The 17997-nt window shown below is 37.3% G+C and overlaps 3 protein-coding genes across 9 annotated transcripts; 2 read left to right on the top strand and 1 right to left on the bottom strand.

The window, feature by feature from the left end:
• Positions 1-159: 159 nt before the first annotated feature.
• Positions 160-9262, top strand: LOC103333472 (RING/FYVE/PHD zinc finger superfamily protein). Its single transcript, XM_016794641.2, is given in 14 exon segments — positions 160-366; positions 714-791; positions 1632-2258; positions 2368-2670; positions 3261-3346; positions 3455-3549; positions 3651-3662; positions 3665-3949; positions 4118-4627; positions 4781-5555; positions 5680-5910; positions 6024-6148; positions 6460-6836; positions 7778-9262. Coding segments are annotated over 14 exon segments (4662 nt in total). The 5' UTR covers positions 160-294; the 3' UTR covers positions 8864-9262.
• Positions 9263-11165: 1903 nt separating this feature from the next.
• LOC103333473 (Low-density receptor-like protein) lies at positions 11166-13864 on the top strand. 7 transcript variants are annotated; one of them, XM_008236309.3, is made up of 6 exons: positions 11166-11325; positions 11566-11707; positions 11807-11900; positions 12608-12688; positions 12823-12956; positions 13606-13864. In XM_008236309.3, the coding sequence occupies exons 1-6, from the start codon at positions 11286-11288 to the stop codon at positions 13625-13627; spliced, it is 513 nt and encodes a 170-aa protein (XP_008234531.1). In that variant the 5' UTR covers positions 11166-11285; the 3' UTR covers positions 13628-13864. The 7 variants fall into 7 exon arrangements, with proteins under 7 accessions (XP_008234531.1, XP_008234533.1, XP_008234530.1 ...); XM_008236311.3 differs by having other exon boundaries at positions 12823-12980; XM_008236308.3 differs by having other exon boundaries at positions 11804-11900.
• A 325-nt stretch (positions 13865-14189) lies between these two features.
• On the bottom strand, positions 14190-16445 carry LOC103333739 (CYP enzymes assisting alcohol dehydrogenase-like). The gene is made up of 7 exons (XM_008236633.3): positions 16189-16445; positions 15941-16083; positions 15807-15844; positions 15286-15706; positions 14907-15152; positions 14516-14674; positions 14190-14401 (listed from the first exon to the last, which is right to left on the bottom strand). The coding sequence occupies exons 1-7, from the start codon at positions 16241-16243 to the stop codon at positions 14291-14293; spliced, it is 1173 nt and encodes a 390-aa protein (XP_008234855.2). The 5' UTR covers positions 16244-16445; the 3' UTR covers positions 14190-14290.
• Positions 16446-17997: the final 1552 nt, after the last annotated feature.

The raw sequence follows: 17997 nt of genomic DNA, 5'->3' as shown, positions 1-17997 counted from the left end.
TTCCATTGCAGGATTTTTTCCCAGATCACAGAGAGAGATAGAAAAAAGTAGAGAGAGAAAGCGAGATATATATTTTATATATAAATAAACACAACATTTTATTTAATCAGATTCTGTGTGGTGTAATAGAGTAGATGGTCATGTGGTTGTTGTCTGAGGACTTGATTTTGGATACCATTTGCTGGGAAGTTAGGGTTTTTAATCGAATTGAATTCAACCGTGAGGGAATCCTGCAATTGGAATAGCGGAGTTTGGGTTTGGATTAGATTAGGGTTGGGACTGGTTGTCATCTTGATGATGTCCTGCCGGAAGGAACGGGCAGTCGATGAGCTTTACAACGCCACGCGGATTGTTATGAAACCAGAGGCACGTAATTGTTAGCCGACTTGGTTCTTTTAACCCCTTCTCTTTTGGAAAAATTTGATTTTCTTCAGTATGATCGGATTACTCGCTGAATTGATTGCCAAACGGTTGTATTATTCATGATAGTGTTGATTTCATGGTTAGGGTTTTTGGGCCTATATTTTGTGAAGTTTCATTCTGGGTTTGATTGCATCACTTTGTACATATATATGCATATTAAATTTGTTAGCTTGATATGAGTCTCTTTGCCTCTAAATGGATTTAGTTTTCAGCCATTAATGTTAGTCCAGAGTATTCCATAATTGGCTACCGGAGATTGGAATTAATGTAATTTTGGTGTCCCCTTTTAGATCACACCAGTCTTGAGAGGGAGTCATCGTATGCAAGGGCCTGCTGATGAGACTGATCATGATATTAAGAAGAATATGGTGAGAAAACAGGGTAATTTGCCTTCTTTCTTTTTCTGTTTATTAATTTTCAGCTGTCTTTTCCTGTATCATGCAGTAGTGCGTATTTCAAAGAAAAAAATTGAAAAAGAGAAATAGACAATTAGGCTTTTGGGAGTTTATTGTTTTTTTGTTGACTATAAGGAACAACGTTAGAGTTATAAGAATTTCAATAGACATTTCTGAATAACTAGGAGTGTGGCTGTAACGGATGATTGAATCCAGGTTCTAGGAACTGTGCAGGAATTAGTTTGTGCTGCAAACCATATGCATTTCTTGCTAATAACTTCATTGGACACTTCTCGCTGACTAGGAGTGTGGCTGTAATGGTTGATTAAATCCATTCTAGGAACAGTGCAGGAATTTCTCTTATACATTAATCTAAAAGTAATTTTTATTTGTGAGAATGTTGACGGGCCAGTGGAGGGGATTGTCACATGCAGCTTCCTGCAGTTGTAGTTACTTGTTATCCCTCTTTGTTTGGTAGTGGAGGATGTTATTCAGGTGCATTTGGAGGACATTGGTAATAATGAGCATTAACAACTCAAAATAAAAGAACGACCATGAGAACATTATTTCTCATATTGAAATCTGGTTTAGTGTGTTATTTTCTTTTATCAATACTCCCTTAAACTGAGAGTGACTTTTGGTGTTGCCTCTGTCTCATCGACCTGATTTTTACATTTTCCATGCCTAAATATGGTCACTGTTGAAAACTCTGGAGTTGTCTGTACATCTTTCATAAGTTTTTTTCCTTTTTCAATTCTCCATTGTTAATTTTTGTATTGTATCCGTTCCTAATTGATTTATTGTATTTATTAGGTGTCATCTCAATCTTTAAAAGAATTTGGTAAGCATTCTATGAGTAGGAAAGTTCATATGAGAGGCGAGTCTGGGGCTTGTAACCTGTGCTCTGCTCCCTGTTCATCTTGTGTGCATTTTAATAGAGCTCTTATGGGGTCAAAGGCTGATGAATGTTCTGATGAAACCTGTCGTGTTAATGCGGCTAGTCAATATTCTATCAATGTGGGCGATACTTCAGCCTCTTTTAAGAGCAAGGCATGTGACAGTTTACAACATACCACCAGTGAGACTAGTAACCTACTTAGTGTTAATTCAAGTCATGATTCTTTGTCTGAAAATGCTGAAAGCAAAGCACCCATAAGGTCTTCTGATACATCTGATGCTGTAGAAGGTTTTGAGATGCTTACAAATACGTTTGAGGATTCTAAAGTTGTTGAAGTCAATGACGATAACATTTCATGTATAAGTAGAGTCAATGATGCAAATTTAGCAGTCAATCACCATAACAGAAATGTAGAACGGAAGAATTTGTCTTGTAGTTTTGCTTCAGTTGGTAGTGTAGATCCAGAAGAAGTTGAAAAGGCACACAAGTCAGTCTTGTCAGAGATGGTAAAAGCTGCAGATGCTGGTGATAGCGCAACAAAGGTGCAAAGTCGTGCTCCCACTCACAAATTGGTGCATCATGTTCCTTTAACTTTTTATTTTTATTTTTTTAATAACTGATTTAGGAGATGATGCGTCTTCTCATTTGCAGGGAAAACTGCCAGAATGCTCTGGGAATACAGATTCATCATTAATAAAAGAGTCACCATCTGATATTGTCGTTTGCCAGAAATTTGATTCTAATAAAGGTTTGGGGGCCTCTACAAAAATCTGTCCAAAGACAGAAGTTGAGACCAATGGTAATGGCCAAGACCTAAATGATGAAGCTTTGAAATGTTTAGATCATGGTGAACAAGATGTGAAGTCAAATGAGTTGGTCGCAGTAGCTGAGAAGCAGCCCTTGCAATCTGCTTCTGGAGATGACAGTGATGAATCTGACATTGTGGAGCATGATGTGAGTTCCCCCCCCCCCCCAAAAAAAAAAAAACAAGTAAAATTTGTATGTATGACTTGTCTGCATAAAATTCTTGTTATCTGTGTTCTTTGGTCTTTTTTTGGGGCTTCCCCTAAGTCCCTCTATATATGTTTTCGGATAGAATGATATTTTCTTGCTAGTTGTTAGTTCTGAAGGTTTGTAAATATAAGCCTCTTGATTTATGGTTCACAGAACTGTGGTCCCATGAATTGTCTGTTGTCATTAGCACTCAATTGATTGATCAAGCCTAATGTTGATTAGCATGTTTTCAGAAAATATTGAGCAATCAGGTATTTGCAGCTTTTGTCAGTGTGATTAGGAACGCATCCGTCTTTGTTTGTTAAGAATTTGTCAAATGTTTGCTATTTAGTTTGATACTGATGCCTTCACATTTTCGTTTGAAGGATGATATGCTTGATGTATTCAACTGTGTTGAGGCCTGTAATGGCTTCTTTTTACTTTAGGTTCTGGAGGATCTGTATTTTAGTAGAAGAAACTTTAGCCTCTTATTTCTTTAGCTGAAGAACTAAAATTTTCCTTTTTTTTTTTTTTTTTTGGTTCATAAACAGGTAAAAGTATGCGATATTTGTGGGGATGCAGGTCGCGAAGATATGCTTGCCATGTGTAGTAGGTGCAGCGATGGTGCAGAACACATGTAATAGTCTTTCGCCATACTTTCTGCTGTCAGGTTTTGATGGTGATATTTTATGTTGATCCCATGCCTGTGATCAAAATTTGTTAACATTATTATTGCTAAAAGCAGCTATTGCATGCGAAAGATGCTTCGGAGAGTTCCTAAAGCTCAATGGCTGTGTGAGGAATGCAAGTTTGCTGAGGAAGCTGACAACCAGAAGCAAGGTAAAGCAAATTGAGTTATATTAGTTTTCTGAAAACAGATGCTAACATGCTGTTATTTGTGAAATGCACTGATTTTTTTTTTCGACATTTGAATTATTAAGGTTCAGATATGGAGGGAAAAAAATGGATAAAGCCATTTTGAATACACAATTCTCTCATAAGAGACTAGCAGAAAATATAGAAGTAGCTCCTGCTGCGAAAAGGCAGGCTCTTGAAATTCGTGTGGGATCACCAAGGCCATCCAGCCCTAAGAGAATGGGTGCTCTATCACGTGAGTCTTCGTTCAAGAGCATAGATAAGGATAGATTGAGGTCAACTTATCAGAGCTCACAGTCCATTAATGATATATCAGAAACTGCACGCTCTCCTTCTAGTGGTATACGGCTTCAAACAACCAAGGGTGAGTAGTTATTGCTGCATGGTACATGCTCCATCTCTATCCTTCTCTTTTTATTGTATTGTAGTTCTTATGCTTTGTGATGTCTAGGTGGGGTTTCTTATTTTTCATATTAACATTTTTGTGGAGTTTTATATTTAAAAATAACAGTTCATCGTATTCTGTTTGCAGGTACATTGTTAAAGTCAAATTCGTTCAACACCTTAACTTCCAAACCAAGAGTTAAGACTGTAGATGATGTTCCTCAAAAGCAAAAGGGATCTAAAGAACATTCTTCCCTTGATATGAAGGAGAGGGTGGCCAGAATGATGGGCAAATCTGTGTCATTCAAATCTGCGAACTCAGGGCGTTCAAATGTGTCTGAATCAAAAGTTAAAATGCTTTCATCTAAATTTAGCCATGTTCAAGATCTAAAAGGATTGAAACAAGCAAAAGAGCGGAGCACAGTTGAAAGAAAAAATTTGTCCAAACTAGACCGCCCCCTTGCTAGTTTTCCCGCAGCTAGTCCTATTGTTTCAACACCTAAGATTGACCCAGCATCTCGTGGTGAAACTAGTTTGCTTTCATCTGTGAGCAACAATCGAGAGTCGAAGGTCGTATTACCTGATGGAAAATTAAGTACTATAGCAAAATCTATTGGTAATCTGACTCGTAAAGGTGTTGAGCCTCAAAATGCTTCAGGTAGCTTTCTTGCCTTCTTGATGGTGGAACTTATGTTTTTCAAGCTTGTGCTTGTGTCCTATGTTTCTCTCTATAAATTGTTTGCTGTTGGTACATGTTGAAGGTAGTTGGTGTTACTAATTTAAGGTATGACCAATGTGTTTGCTGTTGCAGTTGGAGGTTCGTCTACGAATGGAATATGTAATTCTGCTTCTGAACAAAAGTCAAACCAAGTTAGCTCTAAGGATGAACCCTTGTCCAGCTATTCTGGGATTGTTGAGAAACCATGCTCTAATGTTGATGAAACATTAGAAGATGTGTTCCCGCAATCAGTGGAAATGACAAGTCAGGCTGATAAAACCAGGGAGAGCTCTGCTCGCTGTAGGCCTACTGTTACAGCTAGTCCAAAATGTAAAGACATAGGTCATACTGCGGAATTTTGCAGAGCTGGCATTTCACAGACTTCTGGTACTGATGCTTCTACTCCAATAAGTTCTAGGGAGGATATGCCCAGAGGTAATAGGTTGAAAGATGCAATTCACGCAGCTTTGCTTAGAAAGCCTGAAATATACAGAAAAAAGAGAGTATTCGATCCATCTGATGAGTTGTCCACATCAAATGTCGACTTAAGTTATGAAGTAGCTTCTCAAGAGCAATCATTGATTTCAAATAAGTTGAATAATATCACGTGTAGTGAAGGATCACATGATGGACAAACAGTTCTTGGGACTTCTACTTCTGACTCTTACAAGAATACAACTGTCAATAATTTAAAGCAGCATACAGTGCAGCCTATTGATTCTGTGTTTCCTTCCAAAGTGACAGACTCTGTTTGTGTTGTTCCTTATCTTGGAAAGTCTACAGTGAAAGATTTGCATAGTCATGCTTCAGTGGCGATGTATGTTCTTGCAAAGACAACAGCCATACCAGAATATGAATACATCTGGCAGTAGGGTCTCGTGATTTCTATTTGTTATCAGTCTTGTCTGCTTCATACTCTGCATTTTTTTTTTCTTCTTTATGCTTCATCTTGACAATTTCTTACGAGATAGGCTCCTCTTATTTTCATGCAGGGGGAGTTTCGAAGTGCAGAGAGGTGGAAATTATTTGGATTTATGTGGTGGAGTTCAAGCTCATTTGTCAACTTGTGCATCGCCAAAGGTTCTTGAAGTGGTGAACAAATTTCAGTTCAAAGTTCCTCTGAGTGAAGTACCTCGCTTGAGTGTATGGCCTTCACACTTCCATCAAAGTGGTGCTAAAGAAGATAACATTGCACTTTATTTCTTTGCCAAAGATCTTGAGAGGTAACGATAAGCATACTTGTTTTTTCATTTTATATTTTGAGGGATTTTTCCTTTCTGTAGAACATATTTTTCTTTATTGCTTAGTATGCAATCTTTTTCAATTTTCAATGCAGTTACGAAAGAGACTACAAGATCCTGTTGGATGCTATGATCAAGAATGATTTAGCCCTCAAAGGGAATTTCGATGGTGTTGAACTTCTGATATTCCCATCAAATCAGCTTCCTGAGAGATCACAGCGTAAGGAATTCTGAAGTTTCATTATATGGGGTTAGGTGTTTAATCCAGTGATAATATGCTTGATATGGTTCTGTTTTGTGCAAGTTGGCTCATACGGCTTAATGCATAAACAAGTGCCAATGCTGATATTGTGAGCCTGTACTTATGAAGAAACGTATAAAATGGGGTTAATGTTGTATGAGGGTGCCTTCTTTAAAATCATTGGCGGCTGTGCTCGTCTTGCTGATATTGTTGGTTATTTGTTCTGTAATTGATCTTTGTTTGCTAACTTTTTGTGCCATCTGGTGAAATTTATTATCTGTTATTGGCAGGTTGGAATATGCTGTTTTTCCTATGGGGTGTTTTCAGGACAACGAGGGTGCATCGTTTGGATTTTACTAAGGAGACATGTGTTCCCAGCTTGAGCAACTCATTGGATAAATACGGAACTTTGTCAGAGAACCTATGCATACCTGAGCATATAGATGAATTCTCTGCTTCTGACAAATGTCGTGATGTAGCGTCTGCAGCCAATTCCCTTCTTCATATGGGTCCCACAGTTAGCAAGGATCATGTGAGCAAAGATACTTATCCTGAGGAGGTACGTTCAGGTTCAAAAGTGAACTTGATGGTACAGAATAGTAGGCTTGACTCCAACACAACAAACAATGCAGGCTTGTCTGAAGGAGTTCCATGCACCGCTTCCCTGGTAATTTTTATTTTTTCAGAATGTATATGGCTTGATAAGCTGCTTCTTGTTGTTCCTTGATGTTTCTGTTCAGTTCATTTGGGGTAAAATTATATTGTGGCTTGGCTGACATGTTTCTACAATACTCTCACATTCAAACAAGAGTTCTCTCTCTCTCTCTCTCTCTCTCTCCCCTCTGCTTTATGTGTGCACACTCGATACAAGCTGACATTAATTTCAGTCAGCATTTTTTTGCACCATGGTTATATATTTTTAATTTCTGAACTAGACATCTTGATGTTCTTGAACCATGTGGTTTGCAGCACTTATTCTCATTCCATATGTCTCATACTCTTTTACATATCTTAATATGTGACATACTCGTGTGGTTGACAATTTTGACCTGTGTTGCTCCCCTGTTCGAGATATTTTTTTACATTATGATTTTCAATATATACTGTTGTGGCTTGCATTTCATTTCTTTTTTGTGTATCATGAGTGGAATATGTTGCTACTTGAATTTTTATCTAATGTTACAATAGTGGTCACAACCTGAAAAATTATTGCTTAGTCAAAAGATCCTTATTTGCTTAGCACCTGCACTTTGGCGCAGATGGCATTACTGGTGTCACAAAACTTGACTCCTCAATGATCATGCATTGGACTAGAATGTTTATTGAATCCCATGCTATATATTGAATCGCTGAATGACATGTCCTATGATGTATTGTACTCTACAAATGAACTGTGTTGTAGAAGGACAACATATTAGGAAGGTGTGATATTTGAAGCTTGGCCCTTGTCTTGTGGTTCAATTTACTTTCCTAGTAAATTTTTTTGTTTTATTTCTGAAATATAGGTACCTGATGTTTATATATTTTGGGGTCAGTTTTGTTTTGACATTGAGGTTCTGTGTATTACTAAAGGGTTATTATCTGTTTCAATGCTCTCTCATTCTGCAGCAGCAGGAAATTTGCCTTCGAGGGAGCGGACTTGGCACAGAAATTAAATCTTCTATTCCAATAACTGGGTCAAATAGCTCCATCAAAGGTGAGAAGAGGCAAGTGCATTGGGTCACTTCTGGTGATAGAGAAGGTGCTGAGTCTTTGAAGATTCGTCCTATTTCCAATCAAGAGGTAGCCATTGCTGGGAGTGTTGCTGAGGAGACAATTCCAGATAGAAAGAAAAGGGTTGGTCTCGCAGGAGGCGTTGAGGAGGTGATTCTGGACGGAGTAAACATAGAGAGTGTTGAATGTAAACAAGATAAGGAATTGAAGAGAGATTACGGATATAAGGAAATAGAAGCAGCTTTGGTGAGAGACTTGACAGCAAAAGTCAACTCTTTTCAGTCTAGTAAAAGAAAACATCCTCATATAGCTCTTTCAGAGACAGCAGCTTCTGCAGCCACGAATCAAGAAATGTCATGGAATGAGGTGAATAGTACACAGATAGATGGTGAGGGTGATAGTAAGAAGCCAAAAATTGGTTCAAGTGGATTGTATGGTCGTAGCACATCTAGGGGTACAAATGCTGTTGATGATGGTTTTGTCTCACATAATGATATGGGTCCTTGTTCTTTGGTCGAGAAGAGATGCGTTGAAGCCTGTGAGGAGAAAGTTATTCCAGAGGACTTGGGAACTACTGAGAGATACTTTTTTCCTGTGGATTCACGGCATGTTCAGCATTTTCACACAGTTGACAACTCTGTGCCTTGGAAAGGTTCCTCATCAGGAGATGAGGATAAGTCTCGTGATGGGTTCCCAAGTCTCGAGCTTGCTCTAGGGGCAGAAACAAAACCGCAAAATAAGGGAATCCTGCCCTTCTTTGTTGGATTAGCGGACGAGAAAAATAACCAGGATAAGCCTTTGGATGCCGTGGTGGATGAGAAAGATGATGATGCGTCTGCCTCCCTTTCCCTCTCCCTTTCATTCCCATTCCCAGACAAGGAACAGCCTGTGAAACCTGTTTCAAAATCGGAACAGCTTCTGCCTGAAAGGCATCATGTGAATACATCACTGCTTCTCTTTGGGCGCCTTCCAGACAAATAAAGCGAGAAGATGAATTGTTGCATTGTGTACATTATATTTCGTCAACTGCATGTGGCAATTATGTCTGATGATCTTGCCTGGGTGCCATACGAGACCCCCCTTTTCCTCTTGTTCATCTCTCATATAGGATTTATTGATAATTTTCTTTGTGCATTGTTTAGCCCTTTGATTTTTGAGTGCGTTATTATTACGGCCGTTTGTATATAAAGAGAATATATATAAGCCACCATAATTTGGAGATGTCATTAGGAATTTGCAAACAACGTGCTGCCCAAGTCCTCTTAGTTTTGAATGGTTAGCTGCTGTTATCATATGGTATTGACAGGTAATGCTCAAACTTTTGGAATGTAAGAGATGAAGTGATGCATAATGTGGTACATAAGTGTGGTTTTTCCGTCATTGTTCTTCTTTTGACTATGACATTATATGGAAAAAAAAGTCATTTTTGGTCCTTTTAGTTTATCACTTTTACTAGCATTTCAGTTCAATCTTGCAGCCCCTCCCCAACCACCCCACAACAATCCAGCAACCCCTCCACAACCACTTGATCTCATCCCTCCTTCCCCTCTGACCCAACCTTCTCCTCCTAACTCAACCCAACCACCCCCACAACCACCATATCCCCTCCCTTCAACCCCCCCGGCCCAACATAATGCTTTCCTCCCTCCACAATCACCTTTTTCCTCACTTTTATCAAATGCCAAATCTAATTCCGTGTATTGCCCAAAACCTCTCCTCATGAGCCCAAATTTCCAAAAACAAAAGTCAGAGTTTAAGACTTAAAAAGTCGCACAATTGTTCATTCAAGATTGAAAGTAATAGACTTTGAGACGTGAAAGCATAAGAAAAGTTACATGGGGGCTACTGGGGTGGTTGTGGAAGTGGTTGGGGAGGCGTTGCAAGATTGGACCGAAATGCCCCTTTTAATTTGACAGAAATTGGAGATTATCTTTGAATTGTTTGAAATTCAAACTGCATGAACAAAATTAATCAAATTGAAACCACACATACCTTAAAGATAAAAATAAGGGGTTCTTAGATCTAGGTCCAAAACGATTAGTTGCCATTGGGTTTAGTCCAAGCATTTTTTGTTTTAAATGTAGGTCTTTTGATTTTATTATTCTTTTTATTATGCCGATTTTACCCTTTGAGGTACATAAGGAAAACATTGAAAATCTAAATTTAATGAATTATTTACTTGTAATTAAATTTTAAAATTTAAATTTGGAATTCTTTCATTGATAATATTTACCTAATATATGGGTAAAATACAAATTAATCAATTGAAGCAAAGGCCCACATATTATACTAATCAATTAGGCAAGCATCCACATTAAATTATGTACCTAACATACAGGTAAATAGTGTTCTTATTAGCAACGAAAAAAACTTAGTGATAAATCGTGTTACTTATAAGTCATGAACATAAATTAGAAGACTACCTATAAGTCAGATACAAAAATAGATAAATAAAATTATATGTTACCTATAAAAAAATGTATATAAAATACTATTATTTATTGTCTAAAATATGAAAAAACAAAATAAAAACAAAAAACAAAACAAATATATACCTATGCAATAGGCAATATGACAATATACCTACACCATATGATAATTTATCTACAAGAGTATATACTATACATCTACCATAGGGTGAACAAAAATAAAAATAATGGCATATAAATTCTCATCTTACTCATTTTAGACAATAGGAACAAAAAAAATTTAAATACAAATCAATTAAATAAAAAAATTTGAATCAACATGTCAAAGATTGAATGTAATCTACGTGGCAAACTCGTCAAGGAACTTGTATTAATAGACAATAATTCGAGGACTAGACCTAATTATTGATTGAATTTTTGGACCTCCATCAATTTTTTTATAAAAAATAATAAGCTATAATGACCAAAAATGACTTTTTAAGGTTTAGATAATTCCGAAGTTATTATTTGTACTTTTAGATCCACATTCATAAATGCATTACACAAACGTAAACGGACAGAGAAGTGGGGTTTGTCGAGATAGTCCGAAGTAATGGACGGTGGAGTGAACGGGGGCGGAAGAACCAAAGGCTGAACTGAACGTCTCCAAACCAAAACAAAAAAAACAAAAAATAACATTCCTGTATTGCCCTTTTTGGTCAAACTCCCTTGTTGAATTAGGTCTGCACTGCTATATTACCAACCAACCACTACATCCAAATTCCCATTTCAAAGTATCAGGGGGTCACGACCAAAAAAAAAGAAGTTATCAGGGGTTAATTAGAGATATAAAAAAAGTTAAAACTATTTGCGTATATGTGTATTATCCTAGGCTACAGGCTTACAACTAGGCAAATCATTTCATTTCCAGGTTTGGTGAAATAGTTTGCATCGCCCTTTCCTCCGCTTCTCTCTCTATCTCTCTCTTCCCCCTAATGGCGATCTGCTTTGCTCCTTTATCCGCCTCATTTTCAGGTATGTCTTTCCTCAACCGGCAATCTCAGCTCAGGTTCTCATCTTGCTTTCGTGTTCGGTTCCTCAGAAAGCTTAGGACTTTCTATTTAAACCAAAAAAAAATAATCAATTTCTTCGACCAAATTTATTTGTAATTTTCCAAAGAAAAGAGTGAAAGAAAAAGTAATTGTAATTTCGTATGTTGTTTCCTCCAGTTTAGACTTTCAGAGTCTTTAGACTGTATATATATAATCTCTGCAGGCGGCGGATGTCAGCTGAAGGCGCGTGAGATGTGGTGGTCCAGCAACAGTCGGGCAGAATCAGCAAAGCTCACTACCCAAAGCCCAAGGAAAAATATTCAACTGCGAACCAAACGCAATTTCGCTATTCGTGCTGAGTACAGGTATTCCATTTCAGTTCAGTGATGAGTTGATGTTCAAGACCATTTTTGTTTTTGTATAATCTATCAACGTTGATTGATTCATTCCTCTATATGCAGCAGTGATGATAGTAGGGGTGGAGGTGCTGATTTTCTTGCTGGATTTGTCTTAGGTGGTGCTGTCTTTGGGACTTTAGCTTATGTTTTTGCTCCACAGGTGGTTCCATATTAAATATTATTAATCTTCTTGCCTTCAGTATTCCAATGCACTATATTCTACTTGTGTTCATCATATCCATCTCATATGGTTTAATCTTCCTTCTTCACACATGCCAGCTTTATGCTTACGAAAAGAGGTTGTGTTTAGTTGCGGTTACGTTTTAATCAGTTCTCAATTGTACATCAAGGGCGTTGTTATACTTTGTCAAGACAACAAAGAGGAATGGTTCCATTTTTGTTTTCATTGCATTACCGTGCTTCCTTGCGATTAATTTTTGCTTCAATTTAATCAGTTTTCTTTGTGAATATATTTTGCTAATATTTTAGCAAAATGAAAGAAAAAGGATATTATTTTGTAGAAGAAATCCATTATTTGACTGTTGTAGCATGTTAGTATGTTGCAATCAACTTCCATTTTTCTACCCTTGCCGTCTATTTTTTGACTGTTGTAGCATGTAATGTAGAAATTTGTTGCTCCTACTTTGTACTCATGACATGGCCAGTCTTATTTTTCACAAAGACTGGCAGCTTGTATTCCTTGTTGGTAAATTCCTATCATCTGTCTGCCTTGCTCTGTATATGGTCTTGATTCCTGTTGGCTACATGTCTTCTCACAGTGATCCTTAAAGGCATAGGATGATTATTCTGCATCATATGTTATTTCATTTGGGTTTTGATCCTGGTTTGCACTTTTGTCATATGCAGATTAGAAGATCTCTACTTAATGAAGATGAATACGGATTCCGGAAGGCCAGAAGACCAATATATTATGATGAAGGTTTGGAGGTAATACATCTTCATGACTGGACATCCAACCTTTCCCACTTGTTGGAGATGCGATGTGTTCTTTTTATTTTTCTCAAAGACAATTGATCTGACTTTTCCTTTTCCTTTTCCTTTTCCTTTTCCCTGGGAAGCAGAAGACCAGGCAGACCTTGAATGCAAAAATAAGCCAGCTCAATTCGGCCATTGACAATGTCTCTTCGCGTTTGAGAGGTGGGAACAATGTGCCGACGGTGCCAATTAAAAGTGATCCTGAAGTAGAAGCAACCATGTGAGATTCATTTCAGTTTCTTAGGTACCAATGGTGCTTATTAATGGACTTTATAACTTTGGAGATCAGATGTATGCTTAAAATTGGATGTGTAACTATGTGGTCTTGCCATATTTTTCTTTTGGAGGATGGTGATTTCAATACTTTGGTTATAGCGCTCAGGCTTTGCTAAAGCTACCATACGGTTCATTATTTTGATTACAAGCTAGTGGATTAATAAATGGATTTCTAGCCTTTTGAGATTTGTTGGTAATGGGATAAAGTCCTGGTTCAGACTCTTGGACAGAGCTGAATAACAAATTGGTGTCTTTTGTTCCACCTGGTTGCTCTTTTGAAGTACAGAAGCGCAGTTAATAGGCTAGTCAGCTTCCATTAAAATAGTCCCATGCATATATATCATCTGGTTTGGCTTGCATTTCACTACAAGGTTCTGGACATGATTAGAAAACAGGCCTTTAGGAAAGGCAGCTTGCCTTAATTAGTGGTGTTGTAGAGTTGTGTCTCTAGACTTCAGTGTTGTTCAACATCAGATCAGACTGGTTTCCTTCCATTTAGCCAGCCATGGGGTCAATTTCGATTTCACCTGCTGTGTGGTTTTCTTTATATATTATTGAATGGCAAAGTATGATTATGTCTGTTATTTGGCTAGATTGGAGGAGAGCAGCAGTTAGGGCTGTGACTGGATTCGATCTTATGTCTGCTTGGTTGAGTTGGGGCTTTCTTTTGGGAGTTTTCTGCCTGCTTCTTGTGCTTATCTCTGCATAGTTCCCTGTTGGAAGCCTTTGTCCACCTTGTTCTGTAATGTCATCTTGGTATGGTACCAATAAAAGTTTGTTTCTTTTAAGGAACAAAATGAAAACTTGTAATAATATTTCTTGTAGGAAAAATCTTGTCTTTCATTCTCCAAATCCCTTTGTTTTCCCGGATGAAATGAATCTTTAACAATGAGTTTAAAATCAATAATTTGTCAATATTGTTTCTGAAAAAAATCAATAATTTGGCACCCCTCTTTTTTCTAATGGGGTGTGTTAATTTACCATCCGTTTGGATGGAGGAAAATAATTCAGAATTTAGTTAAAAGTCAGGAATTGAAGAGGAAAAGTTGATATTTTCGTTGTTAGGTAACTTAAGAAGAGAAATGATTAAATGACACGTAGAAAAAATCATGGAAATTGAGGGTTTTGAAACTAGCAAAAATTAAACAGAACCCATACATGATACATGAGATGAGAGAGTTAAAACCAATCAAAATGTTTGGTTTATTCCTTTATATATATTATATCATATGAATCTCATCATTTATTTCTTACGAAGATAGAAACAAACAATCAAAATCAAATCTTGATAAGAACCTTGATACAGTCTGGATGCTTTAAAAGCTCAAGTGCTTGGTTAATGTCTACCAGAGGAACTTGATGAGTCAAAAGTTGGTCAAGTTGCATATCCTGTGGGGCAAAAACAAAAACAAAAACAAAATTGGAGTATTAATTTACGAAGTTTTAGCGTTGAGTTAAAAGCTTAGGTTGGCTTGGCTAGGATTGTAGGAGGAGTTGGTTCACCTTATTCATGCATTTCTGGATTATAAGGGGAAAGTCGGTTTTGGTTTTGAGCCCTCCAAACATGGAACCTTTCAAGGTTCTGCCACACAATAGGGAAAGGGAATTAATTTGAACGCTTGTTATATTTGAGGTTCCAATGACTATTGCTGTTCCTTTTCCCTGACACAACAACCGCACAATATTAATCAACACAAAATAAGATTAATTGCTACAGGATTATATATATATATATATACACACACACAAGGGATCCCTCAAATAATATATAAGCTTTCGTTGAGTTGAGAGATCCCTCAAATAAGGACACCATTATATAGTCCACTCCGTATTATATTTCCCTAATTCATACTGTCTATTATGGCAGAAAAAAAAATGTATATTATATGAATACCAATTTTGTGGCCTCAAGGGCTTCATTGATGAAGGGTGCAAAGCCGGTGCACTCAAAGCAATAATCAACACCCATTCCAGCTGTCAAGTCCTTGATCAGCTGAGAAACTGATTTATGATGATGATGATGATGATCAGGGTTTATAAAATCAGTCATTCCAAAAGCTTTTCCTTTTTCTCTTTTCTTGTCATTTTTGTCGATGCCAATGATCCTAGCGGCACCTTGCACTCTAGCGCCCTCAACTGCCTGCACTTGTTAGATTATAATTAATAATACAAAAATGGAATTAATTACTTAATTATAGTATATTAATTAGGTAGGTAGCTAGTAGTACCAGTTGTCCTAGTAGAAAGAACATGTATGCAAGATATATACATACCCCTAATCCTACAGCACCAAGACCAATAACAGCGACAGTTGATCCTTTTTCAAGCTTAGCTTCCTTCCAAGGAGCCCCAAATCCAGTAGAAAATCCACAGGAGAGGAAGCTTGCGTGGGGGAGAGGAAAACTACCACTAGTGATCATCGTGGGAGGAAGCTTGACAAGGTAATTAACATTCACAACCATGTACTCTGACCATGTTGAGCAAGAAAATACATGGTACAGCTTCTGTCCCTTGGCAGACATTCTTGAAGTGCCGTCCGGCATGAGGCCGGTGAACGATAAGGGATATTTGAGGCACATGTTTGTCTTTCCCGACACACAATTCTCGCATTCTTGGCACTCTGAAACAAACGTTGGAATTACCATGTCTCCTTCTTTTATATCTCCTCCTTCCTTCCCGATGCTCTCTACCACACTAGGCATGCCGCATGCGCAATTTAAAATTCCATTACTCTTCCATCCAGATCCAGATAATTAAATAGATACATAATACTTTACACAGTGAGAGTACGTACCCGACGCCTTCATGCCCAAGAACTCGAGGGAAGAGAGGCTGTGATAAAAGAAAGATGAAAATAATAATCAATCCACAAAAATTATTATTTCAGATCACAAATAAGTAATAATATTACTATTACTATATACTAACAATTGGGTGGCCCTTGGAAATCAAGATGTCAGTGTGACAGAGACTGGCGTAGAGCATCTTCACCCGAACTTCAGACGCTTTTGGAGGCTCTACTTGTATCTCTTCCACCATCCCTGCTTCTCCTATTCCCCAGCATACCACCGCTGCATGCATGCATGCATAATATTCATTCATGCTCAATCCCACATATTATATTAATTACATACATTAACCATACCAGCTAGCTAGCAAGCACCAAGCACGCATACCTTTGCATGTTATGACCTGTGAGTGTGAGCGGCAGCTGCTCTCTGTCTCTGACATTAATTATATCAATTTCTGGAAATAAGATAACTACCCACCAGCCTCAGCCTGCCTATCAGCTACTATATATATTGGGATTGGGAAAGAAAAGAAAGATACAATCAAGTTGTTTTATTTCCTGTCTTCAATTGAAAGGTGGGAATGAAACTGCATAAATTTTTTTATTTTATAAAAAATAATAGTAAAGAAAAAAAGGATGCCTGCCCTCCCTTCATGCCTCCACGGTCGGTCTTACTTTACAATTTATAGTCGCATATGGAGGCTCATCTCATGTCGTAGTTGTTGTGTCGGTGCCAGGCCATCCCTCCCTTAATTTAGTGGAAGATGTATAATTATTGCACAAGTTGCACGTACGACATAAACTCCATCAAATCAAGTCTAGATCCATTCAATCCAACAAACAAACTAACCAAGGCTCGTCTAGTTATCGATTGTGTAGCACTTGTACTGTATGTATGTATTGTCTAGGAGAATACTTAATACTCCAATTTAATTTTGTTCAAATCTTTTTTCCTAACTTGTGGCAAATTGATATTTATTGGGATACTTCTTGTCACCTTCTAGGAAAAGAAATATTTCTTCTTGCAAATCATAGTTTAACACTTGTGCATCAAAACCACAAAAAGAAAAACTTATGCACACATGTGCCGTGCATGAGTTATTTTTTCTCTTTTTTTTTACTTTTGCTGTGCTGCGTGTGAGTTCCCACATTGACTACGTGCTGTGCAAAGAGGAGAACTAAATGAGGTTAGGTTATTTAAATTGGGTGAGAAAGAATTTTATTTTTTTGGCTAGAAAAAAGAAGCCACCTGGGCTATAACCCAGGTTTGCCAAACTAAAGGTCGGTCCCCGGATGAGCGAGGATTTTATTTTTTTGGCTGGAAAAAAGAAGCCACCTGGGCTATATAGCTTAGGTTTGCCAAACTAAAGGTCCGTCTCTGAGTGAGTGCCACAATTTTAGATGAGTTAAAAGATGTGAAGCCCAGGTTTGTCAAACTAAAAGTCCGTATTTGAGTGAGTGCCACAATTTTAGATGAGTTAAAAGATGTGACTCATTTGGTACTTCTATATCACGTAATTAATATATGACGAATGAAAAAAATAGTTAAATTTAGGGAATTGAATAGACTTCTGAATCTCTGACGGCATGTATAACATTTAACTAATATGCAATGTTGGACCAACAACAGACAGATTTATCAAATAAATATCAAAATCAACGATTTCTGTCCTTCGACGTCGTTTACTTTACAAGATCGAGTTCGAAATTAAAGGATTTGTCCCAAAGAGAACCCTAGTCAAAGTCAAACACGTGCTTTTGCTGACCAACCATGTCATCCCGGATTCCTTCAATATCAAAAGCTAGCAGACATACAAAAATGGCTCACCAAGTTTGATTGATATGCATATATATATATATATATATATATATATATTCCAAAAGGAAAAACTACAAAACTAGGATGGTAGGAATTTTTAAGTTTGAAATTGTTGTCACTTTTTAAACAAGTTACTTCTGATGTGCTTTGAAAATGATCAACTGTCAAGTAAAACAGTTCCATATTTGGTAAATAATATCTTTAAAATGATGTTAGTATAAAAAGTAGTGTCAAAACCTTGTGAAAGTAGCTTTGAAAAGTAACCTAGATGCTGCTTTTAAAAGTTGATGTCAGAAAGCCATTGCTTTTAAAATAATCAAAATATTTTATTTTTATCAAACACTATAATAGCATGTTTACTAATCCGTAATTGGA

Source organism: Prunus mume, linkage group LG5, assembly GCF_029339155.1.
Source record: "Prunus mume cultivar Tortuosa linkage group LG5, ASM2933915v1, whole genome shotgun sequence".
In the NCBI taxonomy this organism is placed as follows: domain Eukaryota; kingdom Viridiplantae; phylum Streptophyta; class Magnoliopsida; order Rosales; family Rosaceae; genus Prunus; species Prunus mume.
This window is presented reverse-complemented; position numbering and strand designations above follow the sequence as displayed.